At 36.1% G+C, this 27,707-nt stretch overlaps 4 protein-coding genes, 1 long non-coding RNA gene and 2 other non-coding genes across 12 annotated transcripts; 5 read left to right on the forward strand and 2 right to left on the reverse strand.

Moving 5' to 3' along the window:
- Positions 1-73: 73 nt before the first annotated feature.
- Positions 74-1,414, forward strand: LOC123988595. Its single transcript, XR_006830213.1, has 3 exons — positions 74-303; positions 468-1,062; positions 1,135-1,414. It is a non-coding gene; the product is annotated as an uncharacterized LOC123988595 (long non-coding RNA).
- Positions 352-423, forward strand: Trnad-guc. Its single transcript has one exon. It is a non-coding gene; the product is annotated as a tRNA-Asp (tRNA).
- On the forward strand, positions 1,150-1,220 carry Trnag-gcc. The gene has a single exon. It is a non-coding gene; the product is annotated as a tRNA-Gly (tRNA).
- Positions 1,415-1,427: 13 nt separating the features above from the next.
- LOC114876675 (calcyphosin-like protein) lies at positions 1,428-4,600 on the reverse strand. The gene is made up of 5 exons (XM_029188424.2): positions 4,499-4,600; positions 3,497-3,653; positions 3,243-3,420; positions 2,977-3,186; positions 1,428-2,911 (listed from the first exon to the last, which is right to left on the reverse strand). Exons 2-5 carry the CDS (start codon positions 3,649-3,651, stop codon positions 2,810-2,812), a joined length of 645 nt encoding a protein of 214 aa, XP_029044257.1. The 5' UTR covers positions 3,652-3,653; positions 4,499-4,600; the 3' UTR covers positions 1,428-2,809.
- Positions 4,601-5,720: 1,120 nt separating this feature from the next.
- Positions 5,721-9,346, forward strand: LOC114876673 (endoplasmin). The gene is made up of 4 exons (XM_029188421.2): positions 5,721-5,864; positions 5,944-6,030; positions 6,260-6,866; positions 7,076-9,346. Exons 1-4 carry the CDS (start codon positions 5,819-5,821, stop codon positions 8,736-8,738), a joined length of 2,403 nt encoding a protein of 800 aa, XP_029044254.1. The 5' UTR covers positions 5,721-5,818; the 3' UTR covers positions 8,739-9,346.
- Positions 9,347-9,674: 328 nt separating this feature from the next.
- On the forward strand, positions 9,675-21,622 carry LOC114876671 (constitutive coactivator of PPAR-gamma-like protein 1 homolog). 6 transcript variants are annotated; one of them, XR_003789437.2, is made up of 16 exons: positions 9,675-9,757; positions 10,404-10,790; positions 10,858-11,030; positions 11,150-11,777; positions 11,931-12,194; positions 12,270-12,650; positions 12,724-12,862; positions 12,930-13,055; positions 13,131-13,248; positions 13,538-13,838; positions 14,177-14,376; positions 14,746-14,874; positions 14,949-15,049; positions 15,539-15,680; positions 16,617-16,681; positions 16,870-21,622. XR_003789437.2 is itself a non-coding variant. In XM_029188418.2 (15 exons), the coding sequence occupies exons 2-14, from the start codon at positions 10,583-10,585 to the stop codon at positions 15,678-15,680; spliced, it is 2,910 nt and encodes a 969-aa protein (XP_029044251.2). In that variant the 5' UTR covers positions 9,675-9,757; positions 10,404-10,582; the 3' UTR covers positions 16,617-21,622. The 6 variants fall into 6 exon arrangements, 4 of the variants coding, with proteins under 4 accessions (XP_029044251.2, XP_029044252.2, XP_029044249.2 ...); XR_006830212.1 differs by having other exon boundaries at positions 15,539-16,681; XM_029188418.2 differs by having other exon boundaries at positions 16,617-21,622.
- Positions 21,623-22,691: 1,069 nt separating this feature from the next.
- LOC114876640 (nardilysin) lies at positions 22,692-27,389 on the reverse strand. The gene is made up of 8 exons (XM_029188368.2): positions 26,908-27,389; positions 26,751-26,836; positions 26,452-26,606; positions 26,272-26,385; positions 25,813-26,008; positions 24,534-25,755; positions 23,264-24,432; positions 22,692-22,900 (listed from the first exon to the last, which is right to left on the reverse strand). The coding sequence occupies exons 1-8, from the start codon at positions 27,240-27,242 to the stop codon at positions 22,740-22,742; spliced, it is 3,438 nt and encodes a 1,145-aa protein (XP_029044201.2). The 5' UTR covers positions 27,243-27,389; the 3' UTR covers positions 22,692-22,739.
- Between the last annotated feature and the right edge of the window lie 318 nt (positions 27,390-27,707).

The following is a 27,707-nucleotide window of genomic DNA, read 5'->3' on the forward strand; positions in this document are numbered from 1 at the left end:
TTCCGCCCCACCTCTCTGTCATTTTCATAATTCAATTTCATTCAGATTATGTTAAAATTTATATGTAGATTATATTATTTTATCTGTTTTCAGATACATGAATATATTGTTGAGGATAAAAGCTATTTTTCATTCTTCAATAATATACATATATGTATAGTACATATACATAAGTATTTTGTGTACTGATATATTTGGAGCTTTGGAAAATTTCTGACCATAAAAGGCAGAGAAAAATTTTGCACGTACAAAACGTTGAATATCATTAGAGTAAGAGTATTTTATAATTTTAAATAATTAAAGGTAAGCAATAAACATTTGTAGATTATTTAAAAAATATATTAACAAGATTCCTCGGTAGTATAGTGGTCAGTATCCCCGCCTGTCACGCGGGAGACCGGGGTTCGATTCCCCGCCGGGGAGGAATTCTTTTTTCTTTTTCTAATCCATTTTCTTATTTACTCCAGCTCACGGGACTTGGGTCTGGGTAATAAATTACGGCTGACCCTAGACCCTAGACCCTTCACTCCTAATGATGGAGGGTGCTATCCTGCCGCTTGCTACTGTATTTTCCTTTACTGTCTAAACTGCATATGGAACCCTGCAGTGAATTCACACGGAGATAGCAAGCGATCACTGGGAAGAATACAACAGGAAAGTGATACGAACAAGGAAAGTCATTAAGGTTTTTTTTTATTTATATTCGGTGTTTTGAGCAACTTTTTTCCTCTGAGGCTTATAGGAAAAAAGTTGCTTAAAATGGCGAATTTTGTTGATGATGATTTAAGGCTTAGAAGAAAAAAGTTGCTTCATAATTCATTGTTTTTGACACCACGTCTGCCACCTGGGTGACCGGAACCTGATTTTTTTTTATGCTTGCTAAGTACTTTCATTGATACTTTTATTATGTACTTTGATTTGTGAAGGGCTATGGACAGCTTTTGCTTTTGTAACCCAGCCACTTGCTTCAACTGCTTTCAGGTAGAGAACTTTTATTACTTCTATACCTGCGAGTTCGGGTATCATGTTTTCAGAGGCAGTACAGGAAACAAAATGACAAAGGTATGATTTTATAGGTTCAAAGGATTTCATTAGTTAAGTATGTCATATTAACCCGTTATTTATATGTTATAGAAAATTGTTAAACAAGCATCGGTGGTTCAGTGGTAGAATGCTCGCCTGCCACGCGGGCGGCCCGGGTTCGATTCCCGGCCGATGCAAAATTATCTTTTGCGTCTCTTTTTGGCAACTTCCATAATCACTGTATTAATCAATATTCAAAGTGTATATATATTTTATTAGAGCCTACCACGCAAAACTAAGTAATCTGAGTAATTTGCGTATCCACAGCAAACAAATTATGTCGATATTATTATTATGAATTGATAAATTACTGCAGTCTAAAGGTATTTAAATAAATGATAACATTCAGTTTGTATTAGTTTTAATAGTTTAACATCATAAGAAGTTACATAGAAATACATTATTCAAAGTGTTACGAATTAAAGAATTACACGATTACAGTGCAAAAAATCACATTGTAGGAATGACATATTCGTAATCGATACTGTCGAGGAAATTATAGTGCGATTTTTTGTATTTCGTTTCCATATGTGTATTATACACACGCATATTATCTTACAGTATGAATACATGTTGTTAGTTTACTGTATTGGACCCTGTAACCAACTTCTGTCCTTGCATGCTATGCACACATTTCACACGTCCGTATGTATATGCTTAAGTAAACAGGATGGCGCAGTGATTCTCAAATATCTATCTTCTTGCAGGTAAAGAACTCAAATCCATTCATACAGATACCCACTGCGATGCATTTTACTTTTTTTAAACGTAATAATAACTTGATTTATTTACAGATAGTAAGCAGTTTTAATAGGGATTGAGGATCGACTTGAAAAAACGTTACTGATGTTTCAGTGCAACAGCTAGTCAGTTTTAAAGTAATCGTATGTTAACCCTTAACATACCAATATATGATTTGAGGATAGTGATTTTTGGTGATTCTGCCGTAATTATACCAACAAATTTATTCTTCATTTTTATATGTGTCCAGGATCCGTTTAAGATAAATATTACACAATTAGTGCTATAAAACGTTCGCTCAAAAATATAAAAACACACTTGGGGTTCCGGCAGAGCCCCGGTTGGTATACTGCGTTACATATTTGGATTGATTTATTTCTTGTTGGATGCATTGGCATTTATGGCATGATAATGTGGTGAACGCGGGCCCGCCCATTTATGACCAGGCGGTTCTCTTGACTTAGAAATAAAAGGGAGCTACTGTCTTCAGGCCTAGAAAAACGCGTTTGCCGCGGCCAACAATGCTTATTTAAGTTAAATATATTATTCCACATCCAAAGAACCTAATTTGAGTAACCTTCCACACTAAAATGTTGAAAAATTTTAAAAATACCATGGGGTCCTCGTTAAACTTGTTAAAAAATTAAAAATATTCAATATACATAATTCCCTAATATCATATTTTTATTTTATTTTATAGGCTCGGTATGTTAAGGGTTAAATAAGAAGTTTATGCTGGATCGCAGTACGTATAGCTTGCAAATGAATTTTTCAGCAGGCGCTACTAGTAACTGCGTGAACAACTGTCTGGCGTTATAACCGACCTTCGAGAAACCACGATGAATTGTTTAAACGTTGACATTAACCGTGAAAGCTTGGCATCGGTTCAGAAAACATGATCAGAGATTAACAGCAATAGCCATATGGGAAATACAGTGGAACGAACTGGCCGAACGATAACTTATCTTAGAACCGTGCGCTGCGTTTACAGCTTGTACGCATTTCGCATCATCAAGTCAAAATATGCGTCATGATCGATGCTGGCGCTGATTGCACTGTAATAATTCATGAACTCCTCCTCTGTCACCTGTTATAAACATTGGACACATTGAAGAATTTTTGAAAAAAGAAGATAACACCAGTTGATCTTACAGTGCCATCTGTCGTGTCGTGCTGCTCAAAGTTCGCCAGGAATTTGTTCAAAATGCTCTCCTCGCTCTCCTCCCCGCTCATGTACCTTGGGTGGGACTTAACATTGTAAACACCTCTTAGATCATCGGTCGTGATCACTCCGTCTCCAGTCTTGTCCAATTTCTTGAACGCTTGATCCACGACGTTCTTACGGCTTTGAGACATAGGAGGCTGGAAATTCACTTTTCTAAAAAAGAAATATTCACCGAACAAGAACGTTCACCTACTCGTATAGCAACGATGAACTCGTCGACGCTGACGCTTCCGTCGTTGTCCGTGTCGAATCTGTTGAAGATCTCCTGTATCTCCTCGTCCGATATCTCCAGGCCAGTCTCGTGCATACCCAGGATGAATTCTTCCAAATTCAATTTCTTGTTACCATCCTCGTCCATGCGACGGAACGCTCTGCGATATCGTGGAAAATTTTCTTGATTTTCTGTTAAAATTTCAGGAGGAATCGATGGAAGAATTTTCAACTCACCTACCCAGCCCAATGATGCCGTTGGCACCTCTGGCCAGGCAGAGGAGGCGAAGTTTCTCTATGGAATCCGTGACCGTGTGTATGGCCCGTTGGGCCTTCTTTATCAGCTCAGTCTCGTGTCTCGTCGCCGCGCTTTGTGGCCTGTGCAGGAACATCCCTGGAAAATGAAACCTCGCGCTGATGATTCACCTGGCTCCTGTGACTCATGCGTCCAAGAGAGAAGGGATAATGAAACAAGATCAACTGTAATTTCCTTTCCCTTTTTTCTTAAATAAGCTAAATGATTCCTAGATTCTATCTTTTATTATTTTCAGGTTGCTATCTGTTGCCGTTTGTTTTGGATCAATTTCAAAGGTGAACATCGAATTTTGCAATTTGTTATCTTTATTAGATAAAGGAAGATAAACAGAAGATTGGGCAAAGGAAAAAGTGGGAGTTGGCACCGATATTTTCAGTACCACGATTGTTGTTTTATTTCACTTTTTATGGAAGTGAAAGTTGCTTGCTTTCATTTTATTAATCCAAAGTGATTCAATTCCTACAAAGGTGTGGTAAATAGCCCGCCCTCGTTAAACACGCCCGCCTCGTTTAGTCAATTAAATAGCGAGCATAAGAGCCGAGGTAATATAACGCGTCGAAATTGATTTCCGGGGAATTTGAACGGTTATATTCTTGCTGGGTAATGCGAATCGGCGTTGAAACGAAACGATCGATCAAAACGATCCGTATCAGCTGTTGGTATACTGAAATTGTTACATTAATCATCCTTTAACTTTACAGTTGGAATGAAACTTACGAATTGATGCTGGCAATGAAATCAACGGACATTGTTAATTAGACACAACGATACCGAATAGCACTGTTTATGAAATAATAGCGACGTTGAATTATTTGAAACGTTTCTTAATTTAGGTAAAGTGAACACTATGAAATTTATTTGTAAAAACATAAGTAACGTGTAATTTTAATTTTTACTTTGTTAATGTTTATAATGAAACTCACCTCAATTTCCAGAAAACGAGACTGAAATCTCGCGCACTTTTTTGAAGGAATCTTGAAGCGATAAAAATGAGATGAACATTCGTGGTTCTTCTGAAGAGAACCGGAAGGCAAATGACAGTAAAGGATTCCCTTGGCGCATTCTATATAGACCGACACACATTGGATCACACACGTGTACGAAAACAAGGTGTATTCGACGTGTATGATCCGTACGACGGTTTGTAGAACATGTATCCATAACGACCGACTGGTCACAACATGTGTATCGGCAAAAAAATTCACGCGTGATCAATCGCCAATACCAATTTCCTATCCAATTATTGAATGGATAATTCATGCATGCTTACTCGTAACAGTTTTCAAACTGTTACGTGTTACCGCTGCGTGGCGAAGAAAATACCTGCAGGGTGTTTAAATGAATCTATTTTTCAACGTTTTGTTCTGAACTGTAATTTGATGATAGAGAAGTTCTAGAGAAACAACATGGTAGTATTTTATTAATCTTTGCATCCTTGTGCAAATATTTTAATAAAACTTAATGTTAAATTTCTTTCTAGTTACAGCAATAGCGTTTTAATGTTTTCGAAATTATATCGTTGCGCAATTTCGTTGAAATCGTAACAATATCCGGTCTTTGTTTAGATTTATCCTATTCAATAGTGTGTAGTAATGGAATATGTAAAATATGTATGAAATAGTTTAATGTATATACTTTTATATTGTTACTAAACACGAACAGGTATTACAAAATTGGTTGATCAAACATAGGCTGTTTTACCGATATGATGTCAAAGATCGAAGAATTCAAAGTGATTTTATCGGCATTCAAGAGTTGCCGATCTTTGATAAGTTACCGACCGAGGTGAAACCTACCCACTTATCATCAGTCGGGGATTAACATTTCGTTTTACCGATAATTTTTTAATTGTTATGAAACAAGTTTTAAAAGTATAACATAATTCTTATAATTACAGCATTCAGTATAGTACCAAATATGATATAAATACATAAAATGTTTATCCAATTTACGTGTTTATTGTAAATAAAAGGCGGAGAATATTCTAGAACAACATCCATCCGTCCACCAATCCGAATCAGACATTTGGATTGAATCGCAGCCGGCTTATTCCTGATTGGTTGATAATACTTGCGTGGGTTCATCTGATTGGCGGACGCCTGGAGTTTCCTCTTACTATATTATAACGTCGCGGATAGGTTAGATGACAGTCTGTGTAAAACAGCGAAGGGTATCGTTGAAAGTGCATTTGAAGATATTTTCGCTTTTTTTCTTTTAATATTCGTGATTATCTCACGAAAGCAATGAAAAAGGCGTTAATATTAATATCAATCCTGTTCTTCGTGGCAGGTAAGTTTTAAAATCTTGTATTATTTTACCGTACTAATTAATTGAACCGCAAGCATCAATGTTCGTATTTGTTATTTAGGATTTGTTAGAGGAGAGGATGAAGTCGACGAGAATGTTGGAACTGTGGAAAATGATTTAGGAGCCAGTCGCGAAGGATCTCGAACAGGTTAGCTCTTTTCTCAATGTACTTTCACGGTATTCATGATCATCAGTTTCAATGAATTATTAACGCCAGCGTATAGGGACAGCAGACGCGCATATGGCACTTTTATTTGATAAAGATAATTACAGCAGATATCTTAACTATAGAAATGCCAAAAATAACTTTGTTTTCATAAATTGCAATACACCTGTGATACACAATTCTTTATCTACCAAGTAAATATATTTTGCAGACGATGGAGTTGTTCAGAGGGAAGAGGAGGCGATAAAATTAGACGGTTTAAACGTGGCTCAAATAAAAGAACTGAGGGAAAAGGCTGAAAAGTTTATGTTTCAGACTGAAGTCAATCGAATGATGAAACTTATTATAAATTCCCTCTATCGTAACAAAGACATCTTCCTGAGGGAATTGATATCGAATGCATCCGATGCTTTAGATAAAATTAGATTATTATCTCTCACAGATAAAAATGTTCTGGACACTAATCCAGAGTTAGCGATTAGGATAAAGTCAGATAAAGAGAACAAGATACTAAGCATAACCGATTCTGGTATCGGTATGACTAAAAAGGACCTGATCACTAACCTTGGAACCATTGCTAAATCTGGAACTGCAGAATTCTTGGGAAAAATGCAAGAGGCCTCCAATAATCAAGATTTGAACGATATGATCGGTCAGTTTGGAGTAGGTTTCTACTCTGCATTCTTAGTTTCTAATACTGTAATTGTCACTTCTAAACACAACGACGACAAACAATACATCTGGCAGTCTGATAGCAATAGTTACAGCATTGTCGAAGACCCAAGGGGAGATACATTGAAGAGAGGGACAACAGTTAGGTAAGCAAAGTGGTATTATATACAGTGAGTAGACACTGTTCAAAATAGAATACCTCGGTTAAAATTGAACTAAATAACTTGAGGTTTTTTGAGAAGCTATAAACATTAATTCACTAAAATAAATATTTTTATCGTTTTAAAAAATTACGATTTGTTGAAATCGTGAAGAACAATAATGGATGGTAATTTTTCAACTTTTTCTATTAAAGCCTGCACTTGAAGGACGAAGCGTTAGACTTCCTAGAAGAGGATACCATTAGGAACTTAGTGAAGAAGTACTCGCAATTCATCAACTTCCCTATTTATCTCTGGAGCAGCAAAGTCGTCCAGGTCGACGAGGAAGAGGACGAACAGGCGAAGGACGATGAGAGTAAGAAGGATGAACCTTCTACCGAAGATAAAGTAACGGAGGAGGAGGACGATGCGAAAGTGGAGGACGCGGAGGAGGAGAAGAAGACGAAGAAGGTGGAGAAAACGGTTTGGGACTGGGAATTGTTGAACGATTCGAAACCTATATGGACCTTGAAACCGTCCGAGGTTGAGGAGAAGGATTACAACGAATTTTACAAAACACTAACAAAAGATACTCAAGATCCCTTGGCGAAGATTCACTTTATCGCAGAAGGGGAAGTCACCTTTAAATCTCTTCTTTTCATACCCAAAGTTCAACCAAGCGACAGCTTCAACCGTTACGGCACTAAGGCGGACAATATCAAACTCTACGTAAGACGAGTATTTATCACTGATAAATTCACAGACATGATGCCTAATTACTTGTCCTTCATCCGGGGCATCGTCGACAGCGATGATCTGCCATTAAACGTTTCCCGTGAAAATTTGCAACAGCACAAGCTCATCAAAGTGATCAAGAAGAAACTGATAAGGAAGGTGTTGGACATGATAAAGAAGATTCCCAAAGAGGAATACGAGAAATTCTGGAAGGAATATAGCACTAACATTAAATTAGGCGTGATTGAGGACGCTCAAAACCGAGCCAGGTTATCAAAACTATTATCATTCCAATCTTCCACGCAGAAGGGAATGACGTCGTTGTCAGAGTACGTTTCCCGCATGAAACCGAACCAGCAGCACATATACTACATTGCAGGCTCTTCTGAAGAGGAAGTGAAGAAATCCCCATTCGTTGAACGTTTGGACAAGAAAGGCTATGAAGTTCTATATCTGACTGAGGCGGTGGACGAATACACCATTTCTGCTCTTCCTGAATTCGACGGGAAGAAGTTCCAGAATGTAGCGAAGGAAGGATTCACCCTTGACGAGGGGGAGAAGGCGAAGGAAAGGATGGAGCAGTTGAAAAGCACGTTTGAGCCGTTGGTCAAATGGCTGAATGATATTTTGAAAGACCACATCAGTAAAGCTCTGGTTTCTGAACGCCTTACAGACTCCCCCTGCGCTTTGGTCGCCAGTATGTTTGGATGGACTGGGAATATGGAGAGATTGGCGATCTCGAACGCCCATCAAAAGAGCGACGACCCGCAAAAGGCTTATTACTTGAACCAAAAGAAGACCCTGGAAATTAATCCGAGGCATCCACTTATCAGAGAATTACTGCGTCGAGTGGAAGTGGACACCGCTGATCAGACGGCGAAGGACATCGCCCTGATGATGTTCAGGACGGCCACTCTTCGGTCTGGGTATATGCTAAGAGAGACGGCCAGCTTCGCGGACAGCGTGGAACAATTGATGAGGAAAACTTTGGGTATTTCCCTAGACGAAGTTCCCGAGGAGGAGGAAGCTCAAGAAGAGGAATCTGCTTCGGCAGAAACAGAAGCAGGATCTGAATCGGAAAAGATAATGGGCATGGACGAGAACGAAGAGGGAAAGGATGAAGAGAAACACGATGAATTATAAACAATGATTATGTCGAATAAGACTAATTTTATAGTTGCGAGACTATACAATGTATAGTCGTACACGGTTAATCTATTTTTGTTGTTACAAACAGAAATGAACTCTTGTATAGAAAGGAAAAGGGGTAAATGTACCCTTTGATGTTTCTTTGTAGTATTTCAAGTTTCTTTTTTTTTTTACTACTGTTGATCAGAATGATACATCAAAGGATGTGATAAGTACAATATCACTCATGGCCGTTCGTCTAGTGAAAAAACACTGACTTTGAAGTCCAAGTAAATATCATAAATTTAATTATTTAATAATCATCTGATAAAAGGTTTAGAATATTCAATAATTTAAAATTTCACTATGATTGATTTTGTACACAAACGCGAATGAAATTACCCATCGTAATGTATATCATAGTAGTCTCATAAGTTACGTTTTGGTAAAGAGTTATTATAATTTATTTTTATTTGATCTTCCACCCTTTTATATGATAAAGAAAAGCGTAATGTCGACTGAGCATAACTACAGTATGTTTGTGATGTGAATGAATGTATTTGTATAAAGAATATTAAAAAGATTATTGAAGTAATATAAATGATTTTATATTCAACTACGAATATGTCTTTATCGCGATAATTTAAATTTATATAAAAATCTTGATAATGTTAATAAAAAATCCTTGTCCTTTTATCATCATCCAAAACAATAAGAAAAAAAAAACTAGCAGCGTTGATTTTACGCAGACTTATTTTAGGTAAAGGTGTAAATTTTCAGTTCGGCTGTGTCATAAAATTTTAATTTGATTTGCATTTTCAAAACAATGCCAAGTTATTAATTTCCGGTAGACGGGGCTGATTCCAACGGGCGAGCCAATGGGAAAGCTTCATTCTCGTGGAATCGGGACAAACGACGTAGATAGCCGAGCGTAGCCGAGCGCTCATTTCCGTTTTCGAATCCGACGTCACCTACTCTCAAAGCCCGTGTGTTTTGTGTTTCTTTGGGGCCACGATGATTATCGCTAATTTAACGTAAGTATTAACCGATTTCATCAATGATCGATGGAAATTAAACGAAAAGGAATTCCCGTGGTGTCGTTCGTAAGGGAAACTGGTCACGATACCGCGCGAATTCCTTGCGTAAGTTTTACGCGAACGGAGACCCTCGCCATGCCGGTCTATAAAGCAGCCCCTCTTTTTCGAGTCCCTTCGATTAACCGAGAAATAATATAAAATCTTTCCTGCCCGTCGTTCCTTTCTATCAAGATCATCCTTCCGATCGAATTGATCGATTTATTGGAAAGAAAAAAATTTACCAACTTCGATGCTCGTATATAAACAAAATAAATGGCGTCGGTATACCTCGTATACCGAATATGACAATTTTCGGTTCTCAAGTATTCTTTAATTAAACGTTGCGATTTCGTTGTTTCTATTTTCGACATCGTGAACACTTTTACGCCTGGATTCGAATCTTTTTCACAATATAACAGAACAATATCTTGGTAGACTGTTCATCTACTTCCTGAAATGATGCTTTTAAATATACTTCTTATTCAAGCATCTGTCAAGTACATCTTATTATCTGTGTGTATAGTTAGTCTCTGACAGTGTGGATTGCAGAAAAAAGAAAGAATCTCTCAGTAAATGGAATTAATTAATAAATGTGTTTTTGCAGGTTGAAATTATTGAAATTGAAATTAGATCTGTTTCTATCGTAAAAACATCTAAGACGGAAAAGTAACAAGATTTTTGCTTAACTATTAAAAAAAAAAGGAAAGGAAACAACTGTAACGTAATATAAAAGTGAAAGAAATTTAGTCTACAAATTTATATCGTCACGGAATCTTGAACAAAATGGGCATTCAAGATTTACAAGTCTTTTTGGATGGCAATTTTGTACAAGGAGGATCTGTACCTGTGGATCTGTTGAAAATTGCACGTACAGTTATTCAAAGACAACACAATCGTATCGGTAAAACACAGCAATTACAGTCAGGAAAATTAAGGCTAGTCCTCGATGGAGAGTGTTGTCTAGACAGATTATATGGAGGATATTTCTCAGGTATTTATTTATTTATTTATTTATTTAGTAGGAAAATAAGATACTCAAAGATTGTTTTATTATTCAGACTGGGCATGCGGAGGACAGTGGAACAGAATGCTACAGTTTTTAGTAGTCCTTATTCATGCAACCGAAGCGTCAAGGTTGGAGTTAGCTGTATTCTTCAATGGTTGTTTCGAATCTCCTAGACGAGCAGACTGGATTCAGAACCAATTGCAAGTGCGAATTAAAGTAAATAATGTAAGTAATAATATTGAATCTAATATATTGATTTTCTTTCATAAATCATTAAAACTGTTTCAAACCTCATTGGAAATCTTTCAAATTTTTATCTAATATTAATCTAATACTTTTTACAGGTACTAAAACACATTTCAACAAAGGGCACACCGCCGCCAAAAATTTGGTGGACTCCGCCTGTGTGCTTGAGAACTAGTCTACGTATGGCATTAAGACATCTGAACGTTACAGTTTTATGTAGCATGGATGACCATCATCAAGAAGTGATCGCTTATTGCCGTGAGAACAATTTTAATGGCTTGATAGCCGACGATGCAGAGTACGCCGCGTTTGACCCACCGAGATACTTCTCGTCCGAACAGTTAAAGCTTACGTACAAGGGCTCTCTGGATACGAAGGAGTATATTCTCCCCGATGTTCTGAAATCGTTGAACATACCATCCGACAGGCTGTGTCTTCTAGCCGCGTTACTTGGAAATTACATTTTAACCGAAACCGACCTGGCTGATTTTTACAAGAAACTGAACGTCAACGCTAGTTTTAACAAAGTCAACGTGGAGCATACGATTAAAACGATCGCCAATTACGTTCGGGACCTTCCATCCGTCGAACCCGACGTGGTCGCGCAAAAAGTTTTCGGCTCCTTGTCGGATCCGAGGTGTTCGAAACTGAGGCAGTCGGTTCAGTACTACATAAATGGAACTAAAGAGGGATTCTTGCATTACAAACCGGTGAAACCGAACAGAGGTAAAAAGTATATTTATTTAAGGGGGGAACCTGGTACAGGACACCGAAAATTTGGCAAAATGTTTTCAGATTTTTTTCATCCTCTAAACCAGGTTCCCCCTTAACCGAGTTTCTGACGATAATTCTGTTTTATTTATGGATACACATCAATAGACGTTGTTTTAGTACACAAAATAGATTCGAAGCAGAACGTGCAACAGCAGTCAAATTTATCAGAAACACCGTCGACCTCGGAGGTGGATTCAAATTTGGAAACGTCGAGATTCGCTTCTGAAACGGTGGAAAGCGAACGGGAGAGTTTAAACGCGTACAAACAGGCAACAGCGAACGCAAAGTCCGCCCCTCAAATTGTGATAGATCCGCCGGGTCTTCAGGGTCACGGAGACGCCGACAATATTAGAAGCGAAGACGAGCAAAGTAAATTTAAATATCGTCGAAACCGTTAAATATTATTTTTACAATTTTAAATTAATAGCCATCCGTTTTGTTCAGGTAACGGACACGCAATTAACGGTACACACAATCTTCTAATTAGTTCGTCAAGTTCGAGTAGCAGCTCGTCCGCCACGTCTCCGTCCCATGCGACGGCCGATTCGGGGAAACAAGGGGAAAAGATAACCAATATTCCTACCACGGTGCCGGAAGTAATGCGCACCGCGTCTGAACGACATCAGAAAGGATTGATGTCACCGCATATTTATCAAATTCTCATCGCTGGCGAGATTAAATTGCCTGTCCTACTCGAGGACGAAAATCACCGTGAATTCCCATCTATTCATCTTATTTATAGACCTGTGAGACAGATGGTATACGCGATATTATTTAATCTACATCACCGAATGTATTTAGCTGCTAAGAGTAAAGAGAAAGGAGGTGAGCCTTTGAGAATCATTTATAAAAATTAAATATTACTGTCTACTGTATGTTTAATTTTTTTCTTTAATAGATAGTGAAAAAATAGAAGTCCCAGATGTTGTGATAAAGGAGTGGGTATGGTCCAAGTCAAATCCTTACCAAACTCCTGAATTAGTTAAGGCGGAACAAATTGGCTGGGGTGTTCCTACGATTCAGCGTTTGTGGTTTGGGTAATTGTCCTTCGTATGCGTTTTGAATAAGCGTTAAAAAATTCACCTGGTGTTTCTCCGTTTATAGGACAGGTATAGACGACAAACGCCGTCGGTTGCGAGGATTCTTGACCTGTATGAGGTCGGATACGCCTCTTATGTTAAATACTTCTTACGTACCGCAACACCTTTTAGTCATGGCATGTGTACTAAGGTAAGCAATAATTTATCATATTTTAATTGTTATTAATTTATAATGATACATGTTTACAATTTTTTTGTTTTATAGATATATTATGTCGTTTTCCGATAAAATAAAGATTCTACGTCGTCAGGAGTTAGATGCTTTCATTGCACAAGCATTTTCCCCCGAGCTTATGAACGCTCAGTATTTACAAGATCTCCAGGTATACTTGATCATAAGAACCAAAATTCATTTTTTAACCCTTAACATACCAAGCTTAAGTCGTCAGAAACCCCAAGTGTGTTTTTATTTCTTTTTATATTTTTGAGCGAACGTTTTATAGCACTAATTGTGTAATATTTATCTTAAACGGATCTTGGGCACATATAAAAATGAAGAATAAATTTGTTGGTATAATTACGACAGAATCACCAAAAATCACTATCTGGGGTCCTTCCTTGGTATGTTAAGGGTTAATAAGAACTTTACTTATTATCAGTCTTGTTATACAGCTTCCTTTAGTGACATCGCGCGGAGTACAATTAGCTACATTGTTTATGACCGGCGTCGAGACCGCTCTTTTAGCCAACGACGCCTGCGGCGCGCCTATCCCGTGGCTAATGTGCTGCCCGTGGTTATATTTCGACGGGAAACTGTTTCACCATACGTTAGCTCGCACTATGATCGCGAAAAATTTACTGGAACTTTGCAGTGGTTACATCGATCGTGTCGTGAAAGTCGAACGAATGAGGAAAGCTGTACTGGAGGGTATTAATGTTATTTATGCGCGTACACCGTTACCCGTCTCGAGAGGTAATTCTAAATACTTATTAAAAATTAATAAAAACTTCATTCTCCCTTCCAACAGCCTTAATGTGCCATGTATGTTCCGAGTGGTACATTCTCGGATTGGAAGGAGAGCATGTTCAGCTATATTGCTTCGTGGACTTGGCGCATCTGTCTTAGTCTGCGAATCTCAACGCTGATACATTTGTCAACGTTCAATTTATGAGTGCAATTAACACGTTGTTGACCGGCAATTTTCTCCTGTCACCTGCTATTATTTTATGTCCTGGGTTTCATAAATTGGCCGGTCAACAATGTGTTAATATTTAAAATCGATGCTCAATGAAATGTTTCTTCTGCGACAGCTATTCCTGTATCGGTGCCGCAGAACATTTTAAGCGGAACGATGCCCCAACGCGGCTTGATGCGTCGCCCTATACCGTCCCGGGGTGGACAGTTAGAAATCGCCGGAGTGGTGGTGGGACAATGGGGCCCAAACTACGGCCAACCTGGCCGCCTACCTCAGCCCCTGCACGGACATAATCGTGGACGGATTCCGCCACAGGTAGGACGTTATGGACGCAATCATTTAAATGCGACTGAATGAAAAGAAAGTTACATCTTTTCATTTTATATCTTTTTTTTTTTTTTTTTTTTTTTTTTAAAGTTTTTATAGCCTTTATGTACACAGCCTGAGAGCCTATTTTGAATAAAAGATCCCTTAAATATTATTGAAGTTGTATCAAGTACAAGTGTGTTTAATTAGTATTTTTTTTTTTTTTTATTGGTACCATTCTTTTTTATTTAATTAGAATAGTTGGTGAGTAGAATTATCTCTCTAATTTAAAACTCTGTGTTCACATCGTCAGTTGAGAGTTATACCGTTCGAAATGATGAAACTATGTAGTACAACTTTTTAAGGCGTACATTCTAGGTAACGTCGATCGGCGGTCTCAAGTATGGTCTGCCGCGAGGCTTTAACCCAATGGGTCGACCCACGTTTCAAACCCGTGGTACTAACCGTACGCAACTGGCAGGACGTGGGAAAAAGACGCAGATGAAGGTGATGAGATGTCATGTTCATAATTGAATAAAGGTATTTTAGTGAAGCGCGCTAATCTACGGTGATTTATATAGGCAACTGGTAAAAAGAAGGCTACTGTTAAAAAGAACAAAGAAAATGAAAAGAAAGAAAATAGAGGACGTGGTAATAACATCGATGGAATAACTGATTATAAGTAAGTTGAATATCTCTCTGCTTACAGTGAGAGGCAAAAGTGAGTATGAGGTTTTTTGAGAAGCTATAAAAATTAATTCACATATTTTAAATTTTTATTGATGAAAAATTACCATTCACGATTTCAACAAATTGTAATTTTTTAAAACGATGAAAATACATATTTTAGTGAATTAATTTTCATAGCTTCTCAAAAAACCTCAAGTTATTAAATCCAATTTTAATTATACTAAATTATTCTATTTTAAACAGTGTCTACTCACTTTTGCCTCTCACTGTCCAAAAGCACTGACTTTGGAGTCCAAGTTTAACCGCAGCATATATCATAAATCTAATTATTTTAACGCTTTTATTAAATAATTAGATTTATGATATTTGCTGCGTTTAAACTTGGACTCCAAAGTCACTAGACGAACGAACATTATGATTGATATTGTACACGCGTTGCAAGGAAATCTGGCCAGATATTAAAATTTATTTATCCCATCAGCGATACGATTCCAAACATGAATGCAACAAAAGATGCACTGCCAGTACCAGGTCAATTTGAGGACGCCGTTGAGAATAGCAAAGGGATAGAAAAGGGGCAGGGTGATGCGTCGCTGGTCGTTCCAGTCGTCGCTGAAAATTAGGTATTTATACGTCACCTTTTTATTGACTTTTAAACCTCCCGGATGTGACTCAAGACTGCAATTAAAATCTTAGAACGTGTAACGAGTAATCATGCGGCAATTACATTTGAAGGTTTATACACGTTAGAATTTTCACCATAGTACTATTGTTTTTATATATACAAATAAGGGATAATATTTAAGATCATTTATGACATTCTTTTCACAGTTCAGTTCCTTTTATTTTTCCTCCCTCTTCTTTAATTCAATCACATTAGATTTAACAATTTAGGAAAGAACCTTCAAATGTTACGCGCAGAAGGACTCAACAATGTCTAAAGCTCTGATGGGGCCAAAACTAATTAAACTAATATAGGAGACAAAAGCATCGGTTAACGCGATGTCAAGATATGTAACACAAGGATAGACCCATTTCCGACGTACACGATACGATGTCCTCACTGCCAAACGTACCATTCAGTGTGTAAGATAAGAGCGAAAATGAAAAAAAAAAAAAAAGAATTGTGCTTGTGTTAACACGAGCGTGTTTGAACTACTCCGCTCGGAATCACCATAAGGATGAACTCGACTGATTAGTGTATGCGTGCGCTAATTTTACTAAAAAAAAAAACGGAAAAAAAGAAAAAAAAACGGAAAAAGAAAAAACAAAATACGAGAGAGCAAAGTCGTCAGCTGTTATAAGTATTTAATTCTTAAGAAGCGTGATTATTTTTTTTACAATGAAAATATATATTTTCCGGTATTATATGAAATGCGAGCATTGACACTCTTGGTATTCTGATCTGGTCGCGATAATTATAGTATAAACGAACGATATATTATAATAATATAGGGAAAACGAATTTACATGGACGTTGACGGACGAACAAAATCTACTTAGGACGTGTACAGAGAGACCCAGTACTGCGGAATAGTTTACTGGTTTTTGTTTTGTAGATAAACCGCGAGGCAGGATACTGAGAATATTCATTAGCAAATGGAGACTGATGCTTTTCATATAGGTAAAATATATATTTATATATGATTTAGGTTAGAGATTCCCCCGATAGCATATTATATGTAAGTTGTGATTAAAACTCATGTGCAAGTATGAGTGCAGGTATATGTCCTAAGAGTGTGAGGATGTAAGGGAGAGAAAGAGTATTGTTTTCTTCATTTTTTTTTATTTTATTTTATTTTTTTTTTTTAGAAAAAAAGCATCGTTTAAAGAGAAGAGAAAATGTTGATGCACGACTGTGAATGCGAATATAGGAAATGAAAAATAAATAATGTATATAAACGTGGGATGTTAATAGCGTGTCGGTCCATGTACATGCGCGTAACATATGAAATAACGAACAAGTATCGTGTCCACGCTTGTACGCGGCCTGATCGATATATTTATTTGCTGTTGCGTCGAAAGGAGAAAGGAACGAGTGATTTTGGAACGAATTACAAATTTCCATGTATGATAAGATTTAAAAAATATGTACCCTATGTGATCCACGGAGAGCGTATCGTAAGAGTATCGGGTTTGAATTTTGGAAAGAAAATGAAAGCTAAGTTCTTCGAAAGAGCGTTCTCTTGCGGATACGCTTCCGGTATCGTTTGAAAAATATGCTACAAGCGTGTTGATCACGCGAATTTTCCATGCGTTAATCAGGGATATATTTTTCATTTGGTTGAACGAAACGAGAACCAAAGAGCGCATAATAAATTCTACCAAAAGTTTGTTTCATATTTTTTTTTTTTCTCTTTAATTCGGATTGAAAATTCTGAAGGGAAGACACTCGCTGTTGCGATAAGAGATTTGCCCCCTTCTGTAGCATATTTTCAAAGATATGTATGTCCCCCGTTTAATTGTACATATGAATAGTTTACTTTAGAAGTGGCGTGAGATTGGTGTACATAAAAATGAATAGCCGGCGATCGTATACTTGATACGCGCGACGGCATAAAATAGGAGATGATTATGTTTAAAAAAAAAAAAAGAAGAAGATACTATTTATGCGTAGAATAGTCGGAAAGACGTTCTACCAAAGATTCATTGGAGTTTGAAGAATGGAAGGAGGTGTTTTATCAGTAAAATATGATAATTAACAGAGAAACAAGACAGAACACGGTTATTAAGGAAAAGATCAAAATGGTAAAAAAAAAAAGAGAATATTGGGAAAGATGGAGATGTGTCTAAAGTGCAGAAGTAACATTAAAATAAATAAGAGAATGAACGAGAGAGAGAGAGAGAGAGTTAGAGAGAACGATTGAGAGAGAGAAAACAAAAACCATTTATTGAGATAATATAATGAGAGATAAGATAAAAATGTTATATTTTTGTAGATTTGTTATTGCGTAAAATGCATTAAGACAATGAGAAAACTTTATATAATTTGAGCGACGGTTAAACTGAGCCTGAAAGAGTTATGCGAGTAATTAAGATCGTGAAGAGAATGGTATTAAAGAGATGAAAAAAGGGGTGAACAAGTGCTTTAGACGAGAGACGATGGTATGTTGAACATGTTTGACATCCGTGATTAAAAAGAAAGAAAAAAAAAAATAATAAAATAAAATAAATATCTCGTTAATTTTTCTGTGTCTCCGAAGCGCTCAGTGATCTGAGTTGCTTGTAATATATGAAACCTAAGAAGGAATAATAAGAAGAAAAATATGAAACCAAAAACAAATTGAACAGAAAAAAAAAAAAGAAACTCAATGTCAACTTTCATTGTGAGCTATCTATCAGCGTATGCATATAATAAACAGTTTTCCCAATGCGATTCAAAGGAACGAACAGAGAAATGAAATCTCATCGATGGAACTATATTTCATAGATATAAAGAAAAAACTAATTTGCGCTATCATTTAACGATTCAATATACAGGGTGTTCTAAAAAGAATGTTAGTCCTTTAAGGGGGTGGTAGCTGGGGTGATTCTGAACAACATTTTTCTTTGCAAAAATATTGTTTCAAGTTTCTTTTTTCCTTAATAATTCAAAAACGAAACTTGAAACAATATTTTTGCAAAGGAAAATGTTCAGAATCACCCCAGTTACCACCCCCTTAAAAGATTAACACTTTTTGGGACACTCTTATAACATAGATACACGTTGTTTTCCCAAGTACTATAAGTGCACAGATGTATGCAGAAACAAAAACAAAACGACAAAAAAAAGCGCCATGTATCTTCCTTGAATATTCCAAAATTAATAATCGACGTATAAACAACTTATAAACATAATAAAAAGCTAGAAGCAGAGACTTTTCAGATCTGACGGATGAATATTGAAAAAAGGAAAAAAAGAGTAAAATGCCACTTTACGCTTTTGTGTAAAGAATAGATTTTCTTTCTGAGAAATCAATCATCCTGAACGTGCAACCAGAACAAAATAAAAACTAAAAGAGAAAAAGGGAGGGGAAAAAATGACATAAAATGAAAGGAAAAAAAGAAAACCATGATGGTAACACAACGTGATCAGTTGCTGCTGCACTGATATGAGATAACGCAATAAATGTAAGCAAAGGAATAATTTAATAATAATGTTGAAGCGAACAAAGCAGAACCATGGATTGAAATAATAAATAAAATGGAAAGGGAGGGGAAAAATGAAAAGGAAAGATTTATGATGATAATCCATATTATTGAAATATACAACAGAGCAGAAGTATCGCAAAATAAAAAAAAATGAAACGATAGTATAATATTATTATATATAAAAGGAAGAAAAAGTGGAAACTTGTGTAAAACATAATAATAATGATCGACGTAAAAAGAAGGAACAGGTGCGCGCCTGACTCGTGCCTGCTTTTCATTGTAATAAGTAGAAAATGGGAAAGAAAAGATACACAACAGAAAAGTAGGGGCCCACGAATAATACTTTGTTTAAACGATAGACGATGTAACCACGCGAGAAAAAAAAAGTTAAGGACAAAAAACGAGCCAACACGTAAACGAAATAATTAACTCCTTGTGTATTTAGAAAGTATAAAAAACCAATTGTAATCTTCGATCTTCGAACATTGTGTGTCATGTTTGTGGTAAACAGAAAAATTAATTGTACTTCGACGTTAAGACACATTTTTAACTCTCGCTAATTGTAACAATCATGATGCTGCATCATGAAGATGTTACACTGAGTGCTTAATAAGTGAGAAACAATTGAACTGAAGAATGTAAATTAAGCAACTGCATTTTTCTCTTTTTATTTTCTTTTTTTTTTTCAAATCTATGGAAACATTTTTTGTGTAATCAATATGTCAGTTTTCAATAGACTGATTTCTTTGTTTCTTTGTTTTTTCTATTTAATCAGTATTGTTGTTTTATACTTTTGTTAGAGCAAGCTTTTACTGATGCAGCGAATAGACAAAAGTTAAAAAGAAGAAACATGTATTTGTTTCTCCCTATGACAGACAGAGAAAAATCTTTGCTGTTTTGCTGTTTGTTTATCATTATTAATGTAACGTTCTTTATTTGTTTTTTTTTTTTTTTTTGTAATTGTTTTTCATTCTTTATTTGATTTGTAATCACAGTATAGTAGAACCTTAGGTCTTTTCACAAAAATTACATTATATGTGTATATATACATAGGAAAATATATATATATATAAAAATGGAGCAGATCATTTAATTTCAATGATTTGTTTTAAATGATTGCCACAAAAAAAGGATAATAACGATGCGTTTATATTATTATTTCATTGTATCATTGATGGAAGCACGTAACCAATGGGCATTAAACAATAAAACGTCTAACGTTTTCTCACTTTTCTGTGTAACGTATGCCATGTTATAGCTTCGTGCTGGTAGAATTCCAGAATTTTTGTATAGCAACCCAAGAGAAACATAAGGAGCATCCTCTATGAATGCTAAAAAATAGAAGAGCGAAAGAGATATTGAGTTGCTACAATGCTCGATACTTAAATTTTAAGTTTCTCTTTTACCATAGTTTTTGCTTGCATATTCTATTAACAAAATATATTAAAAATACGGTAGCAAAGACAGTAAATAAAAAAATATTAATAAAGTAATAATAATAATAATAAAGAAAAAACACAAAAAAAGAAGACGTAATGAATTAAAAACACTTATCAATGTAGCTGCAAAACGTATGTGGGCCCCATCCTTATATATTCTTATTAAATATTACATAACGTGTATTCCGCTATTATTTTTCATAGCTAAAGGAAACAACAAGAAGAACGATGATTTAATACACAAACGCGTACAGAGGGTAACTGTTACATGTTACAATTTATAATCATTGTATGTTTCTTTTTCTGTTTTACTCACTTTTGTTTTATAATACGTAATAAGATAATTGATGAACAAGTGTGTGTTGCGCATGGAATGTCAAAGAATTTTAATGATCATGGGAAAATATTATTAACAAACGGTTTGGGTTTCAGCGAACAGAAAGATTGCTTTTAGCAAGCGAATGAAAATTGATCATGGACAGATTGTAAGCGCGCTATGGTTTTGTCAATGATTGTATTATTTTGAACCTATATGGGTCGGTTGGTGGTAGCTATTTCCAGAAGTAGATGAGAAACCAGTGTAATATATAAACGTTTCCAAACTACATATTTGTTGGTATAACAGGTGTTGAAACTATTGCTGTGTAATGATTTAACGTTGCGTCTATTAATCAGCAAATATTATTCGTACACACAAGCTAGTCCAATCCGGAGTAAAGTTTTGCTCGCAGACACAATGCTGTATTAGTTGGTAATTCTCTGATGTGCTTAAAGCATTTCAGAGAAACTTCCAAACCGATCCATTTGGTCTTAGACATTTTTCTCTGTAACACAAAATCACATCAATGTATTCTTGTTGGATTATTCTACCTTGTAACTTAAAGTTGTAATGTATACCCCCCCCCCCCCCCCCCCCCCCCCAGTCATGTCTAGTGTCAAGCAGAGCTGATTCTATGCTTTTGCTGGTTTGGAAATATAAGAAAACGTTTTTAATGCAAAACTAAAATAAAAGGGGAAAAAGAAAGCAGAGCGCGAAAAATTTATTAATTATTCGTATATTTGTGGATAAAATGAAAGGAACAAAGTTTTGAGTCCAATTGTTGTCGAATAATTTAAGTACAGGCGTGGTTGAAAGATAGAGAGGAAAATAATGAAAACGGAAGAATCAGTGCTGGCGAAAACACGAGGCAACCAAAAAATTATTATAAAAGTAAAAAAAATGTCACATTTAAAATACTTTTAAAGTGGATACATATTTGGAAAGTAGGAGGTAATCATTATATTAATGTAGTGGCAACTCTATAATACTGCAAAAGAAAAGAAATCAATATATTCAATAATTATTCGAAATATTAAATGAAAAAAAATGCACTTTAATGGATGTTGTAACAATTTAGAGCATTCAAATTGCATCGACATTTTTCTGTAAATCTGTTCTTTGGAATACAACTGCTCTGCTAGCTGATACGCGTCTTTCTTTGATAAATAATAAAAGATAATCAATAATGATTACGTATTGGGAAACGAAGAGCAATCTTTTTTTCTTTACCCCAACGAGCAGAGAAGTTTCTCCAATGACAGATATTTTTTAAGTTTGTTTCTTTTAACAAAAATATATATATGATATATTTACCTTCGTTTTTCTTGTATAAATGCAAATTACACGACACACATGCAAAGTAGAAAGAGCAGTTATGGTTCATAGAGAATCTCTATTGAATTGAAGAAGATGAAAACTTGGCAGGACGCACTGCGCAGTTTGAAAAAAATAAAGGAAACAAACTTTCAATGAAGTTTTGTAAGAAAGCTGTTCGTGTGAGAAGTTCTTGGAGATGGTTGGCTTACATTTTCGGAAGTTTAATGATTTATTGAAACGTGTTGTCATGTCTTGAATACAATTAAAAGAAAATATTTAAAAAAAAAACAAGCCCGTGCATCACTGATACCACCTTTGATCATTGTACGACTTCCTTTATTTCATGTCTTATAAAAGCATGTATATTATAAATTATTTTAATTATTGTTCTTTCTACAATAGGATATCAAAATGAATCGTACACAGTATTCGTAACATTCATCACATTTTATTTTCTCATTCATTATATAAGTTGCTTAAATAGGAGTATGCTTTGAGGGGTAACTATATAACCCGTTTTTGTATTCTTGAATATCAGTGATACAATGCACAGAAGATTTATCTTCAAGCTCTTCTGTGATAGGAAGATAAGTAAGGGGATACTTCACGTTTGCAACCTTTTCCAGTGACGAATTAGCTGGAAAAGAAATATGAATACAGTATGCATATTTGGTAAATTAGTTTCATAACTCCTGTAATACCCGTAAATGAGGGGTTGTTGGGGTGATCCTGAACAACTTTTTCCTTTACCAAAATGTTGATCGAAGCTTCGTTTTTGAATTATTTAGGAAAAATCCCTGGCCAATGAGAGCGCGCGTAACGCGCGGGCTTAGGGACGGCAGCTTCAACTCCTGCGCCTGCGCGTTACGCACGCTCTGATTGGCCAGTGTTTTTCTTTAATAATTCAAAAATAAAGCTTCGACCGACATTTTGGTAAAGGAAAAAGTTGTTCAGAATCACCCCAGCAACCCCTCATTTACGAGACACCCTGTATACTTACAGTTTTGTTCATTTAAATCCAATTCACTATCATTGTTTTCTTTAGGTTCAGAAGTTCCAACCACATGGACGCTCAGCTTTCTCAAATTCTTTCCATTAAGCGTGTGAGAAATCATCCATTCTCTCAGTTCCTCTATAGTTATCTGCTCGATCATAAGTAACTCTTTTTCAATTCTATCAAACATATAATTGCCCGATACGATTTCTGGCCAGTTTCTATTCACTTCCTCCTTCAACTGAACATCGTCGCACAATTTTTGTTTCGTCAGTGCCTCTTTGATGCTCTCTAAATCCTCATCTGACATTTCTTTCAAAATATCGTTGAACATTTGTAGAAAGGCTTCGATTCTGTTAGCCGCGTGTTCTGTGGAAAACTTGTCCGCTTGAGTATGGACAGTGATGGAATATCCGAGGATACCAAATGTATCTCTTAACAGGCAGAATACATCATAGCCTAATGTTTCTAGCGTTCTGAGCTGATTGAAAAGAGGCTCCTCCATGATCATAATTATTAATTCAATGATTACTGATAATCTGATGGATGTAATACCAGATTGATAATAATTCATTACCACTGAATTCACATCGGTTTTATTGAAATTCTGTACTTTGCAACAATACGAACCCAATGGTATCTGTGCAACTCTGATCTGTGGCATAGTGTTAGCCAGCAACGGTCCACATTTTAACGTCTCCACAAACTCTTTAACGTTCTTTACAACATCCTCTTTCTTCGTGTTACCCTGCACCAGAGACTGAATGTAAATATGATCAGTAACGTATTTAATAAAGTTTCGAAACTCTTCGTATTGAACATTGCGAATGGCAACGTGCTTGTCGAGGGCGCGCCAATAGACTAGCATCAATATAGACAAACCCACGTCTTTGACTAACTTTTTAGGCTTTAAAAATGTATTGTAATACTCCTGGATCGTCTTCTCCTTCATCGCGTCGAACAGCTCCTCTGATACGAGATTCGTCGAGTCTGCGATATACTTGGCAATAATCGTTAGCAAAAGTGGTAACTTCTGATTAAATCCATGCACTATTAGCAGTATACCCTTGTCGCTCATGCACATCTCGTAATTCAATCTTGCAACTGTAGCTGGATATAATTTTTCCACCAACAATTGTTTCAGTATCGAAACAAACAGTTCCAGCAGGGCTGCGCTGAAATGACATATTACAATTATTAATATTATTTTTTAATAAAACAAAGTTCTATTAAAAAATTCTCTCCGTTGCTGTTAATCAATTGATTAATAAATTACCTCTTGGGAGAACTCATCGACATCGGTATTACGATATTAAAATACATGTAACACTCGGGCACACAGAATTTTGGATCAGGCCGATACCAAACTTCAGTTATATCGTCCGAATGAATTTTTATCGGATACTTGGACACGTCAGACGGTATCGGGATCAAACTGAAATCATCGGTAAGGAAAACGTTCGGTAATGGTAAATGAAATTCTGCCAGAGGTTCTATCGTTCTCCAACGTTCTATCCATTCTTTAGGTATTTCTATGTCGGTGTATTTCGTCTTGAACCACGGCTCGACTTTCTCGAATTCCTCCTCGTTGAATTTCTTATCCAGGATAATTATGTTCACATTCTCGACTGTCAAGTACTTCATATATTCTTCTATACCTTCTGGATTGTACTCGAAGTACAAATCCCCACCAGTTAAATAATCCCTAGGAGGATAATAATGCATATCTTCGCATAGATCTTCCACGTAGTCTGCCGGCGGTATTTCATCTAAAAATCTGAAATTCATTTCCATTATTTGTTGCATCTCGTCGAAAATCCGCTTCTGTGGGCCCTCCCTTTGCATCAGGTTGATGAACGAGAATATTGCGTTTAATACTTCTGATAATTGTTTCTGACCTTCCTCTGTAAGCGTTAGGGATATAGTGAACAAGGCGTACATAGAAGTGTCCGCAAAACCGCTGTTCGCGTTATCAATGTCTAAATCAAGACACCACATCTTTTTCTCCAGGTAACTCATCAGAGAACCTTTCCCTTTGTGACCCAGCACCCATGAGATGTACTCGTGCGGTTTGCTTTTGTACAAATGCTGTACTGGCGGCAACGACCACGTTAGATCCACTTGACGGACGTCTTTGATCGGTTTCATTTTATAGATCCGTCGGAAGTTCAGTGTATGAAACGCGTCGGCGCCTTTGAACATGCTAAAATCATCAGGCGGCAGACCGTTATTCCGTACATTAACGAAACATTGTTTCACGTAGGATTCCAGTACGTCTAATGGAAGTTTAGCTTGTATGGCAACTTTCATTCTATGGGCGCTGTAATGACGTTCTCGGAATTTATGCAGCTCCTCGTACAATTTTTCCTCTGACACGTTGTCGCGTAACGTTACTAAATTACCCCAACCGAACTTCCTTGATGGATGATTTGCCTTAGCTAGACTACCAAATATTTGCTCTTTCCTGTTCTCGTCTTTGGGTAAGGCCATCTGAAATTCTGCAATAAAGATTAAATATAATTGTGAGGTATAATAAAATAATTGATTGTACGTACCACTTTCTACAGCCTCGCGTTCCCTGGTTATGGCATCCTTTTTCATTAGGGGATTGATAAAAAATTGAGCGAAGCGATCAAGCGCTGCTAAAAGATGTATCTCTTGTATTTCGAAGTAATATGTCGTTGTTTCACAGTCCGTACAGGCGTTGTCGGAACCGCCTCTTTTTTTAATAAATGCATCAAAATCGTTTTCCTGTGAATTCATGGAAAATAATGAAATTTCAAATTAGCCTCTTATTCCTTAACACTAGAACCACCGACGTTTGATGCACACTAATTTCTAAGTTGAAAATAATATAGAAAATTAAATAAATATTCTCTATCTCCACAATAGCCAACATACATTCCAGGAAAAATACCTTGATAAAATTTATAATTTAAAATAAGGAACTGGAAAGTAGTCATTTTTACCCCTTTGGTAGTTCTAGTGTTAAGATTGATACTCGAAACGAATACCTGAGGATACTTTTCAGATCCCATGAAAACCATGTGTTCTAAGAAATGTGCTAAGCCTGGAATTTCTGGTGGATCGCTGAAACTACCCACTCCAATAGACAGTCCACACGCAGCCTATGTAAAATAAATGTAGTGGTTTACCAACAATAAAGTATGTTCTATAAGATCAGTGAGACATACCATTTTTTCATCTCTTTTCAACCGTTTAGAACTGGAGATTGAATCTTTTCCATTGCAGCCACATTCATCATCTGTGCCTTCATCTTCGCTTTCATCTTCACTACCAGACTCTTCTTCGCTGGTTACCTCTTCATCCTTGCTAGTTATCGCAGCCCCTAATAAAGTAAGGAATATTTTTTACTTTTACCAATTACTAAATGAATAACTCACAATAAAATAAATGAATGAAGAAATTACACAAATCAGAGGAGATTTCCAAATATTTAAAATGTGAAACATTTTGATATCTTTCTTTTTACCTTTATTGGCATTATTATTTTGCGAGCCTGGTGAGTGTAAATCTGCTATTAATAAAGCAGTTAAACCATTTTCTAATTGAATTACTCTGGAATGATAGAATAAAGAATCAGTGAAGGTATGGTAAGAAATAACAATATTTTATTTCAATATTGTTACCTGTACTCCTTTTTATCATTTTCAGATTTAACTGGCAGGTCTAAGTATGTAACTTTTATCTGTGATGTATCTGTTAGACAGTTTTCTTCATTCTCAACTTGATTTTCACTTTGCATGTTGTCAACCACCATTGAGGTAGAGTGAGGGTTATTTTCTGTCAAAGTATTTAAGTTTTTTATAGAATTACTAGTGCTCTGATTTGGCTTTAATTTCTTTTCAGGTGGACTTTGAAGAGATCGTTTTGGCATTCTCGTTGAATGAAAGAACTTTTTACTCCCGCATTGGAGCACTTTTGTAATGAAGTACCTCGAGGAACACGTTACATACAATTTCATATAGCTTCTATCCCCACTCTATCCTATTGCTATAGAAACAGAAATTCAAATGAACCAATGTATTAGAAATGTTTTTTAATTGATTAAATCGAAATTTGCAATATCGCAAAAATTGAATTTCCTCTCGAAATGTATCAAATTAGTTTCTGCATGACCATCAGGTTGAAATAACAATTAAGATGGAAAGAGTAAACAAATTTTAGGAATTGATCTATTTTGTTTTTTGGGCTGTACTTTCGAAAACCTCCAAATTGGCTGAAATTTTGGGAATAGGTTTCTTTTTAATAAAAATGATAATTCCAAGAAGGATTTTTGGCGACTCGAGAAAAAATTTTGGATCATTTAGAAGTCCTTCCCTACTTTACCGATGCAACTATAACGGCAGGAATACAATAAAAAAATTTTTTTCGATTCGCCAAAAATCCTTCTCACAAACATTGTTGTTATGCAAAATGAAGCTATTTG

The sequence above is a fragment of the Osmia bicornis genome, chromosome 16, assembly GCF_907164935.1.
Source record: "Osmia bicornis bicornis chromosome 16, iOsmBic2.1, whole genome shotgun sequence".
In the NCBI taxonomy this organism is placed as follows: domain Eukaryota; kingdom Metazoa; phylum Arthropoda; class Insecta; order Hymenoptera; family Megachilidae; genus Osmia; species Osmia bicornis.

Coding starts and splice junctions, on each gene's coding strand:
- LOC114876671 (XM_029188416.2), top strand. CDS start 10,583: ATGGGCATTCAAGATTTACAAGTCTTTTTGGATGGCAATTTTGTACAA. Junction 11,031..11,149: donor TGCGAATTAAAGTAAATAAT/GTAAGTAATAAT, acceptor TACTTTTTACAG/GTACTAAAACACATTTCAAC. Junction 12,651..12,723: donor TAAGAGTAAAGAGAAAGGAG/GTGAGCCTTTGA, acceptor TTTCTTTAATAG/ATAGTGAAAAAATAGAAGTC.
- LOC114876673 (XM_029188421.2), top strand. CDS start 5,819: ATGAAAAAGGCGTTAATATTAATATCAATCCTGTTCTTCGTGGCAG. Junction 5,865..5,943: donor AATCCTGTTCTTCGTGGCAG/GTAAGTTTTAAA, acceptor TTTGTTATTTAG/GATTTGTTAGAGGAGAGGAT. Junction 6,867..7,075: donor AAGAGAGGGACAACAGTTAG/GTAAGCAAAGTG, acceptor TTTCTATTAAAG/CCTGCACTTGAAGGACGAAG.
- LOC114876675 (XM_029188424.2), bottom strand. CDS start 3,651: ATGTTCCTGCACAGGCCACAAAGCGCGGCGACGAGACACGAGACTGAG. Junction 3,421..3,496: donor GGCATCATTGGGCTGGGTAG/GTGAGTTGAAAA, acceptor ACGATATCGCAG/AGCGTTCCGTCGCATGGACG. Junction 2,912..2,976: donor ACGACACGACAGATGGCACT/GTAAGATCAACT, acceptor TGTTTATAACAG/GTGACAGAGGAGGAGTTCAT.
- LOC114876640 (XM_029188368.2), bottom strand. CDS start 27,242: ATGAAATTGTATGTAACGTGTTCCTCGAGGTACTTCATTACAAAAGTG. Junction 24,433..24,533: donor TCGATGAGTTCTCCCAAGAG/GTAATTTATTAA, acceptor ATGTCATTTCAG/CGCAGCCCTGCTGGAACTGT. Junction 22,901..23,263: donor GGATTTAAATGAACAAAACT/GTAAGTATACAG, acceptor TTTCTTTTCCAG/CTAATTCGTCACTGGAAAAG.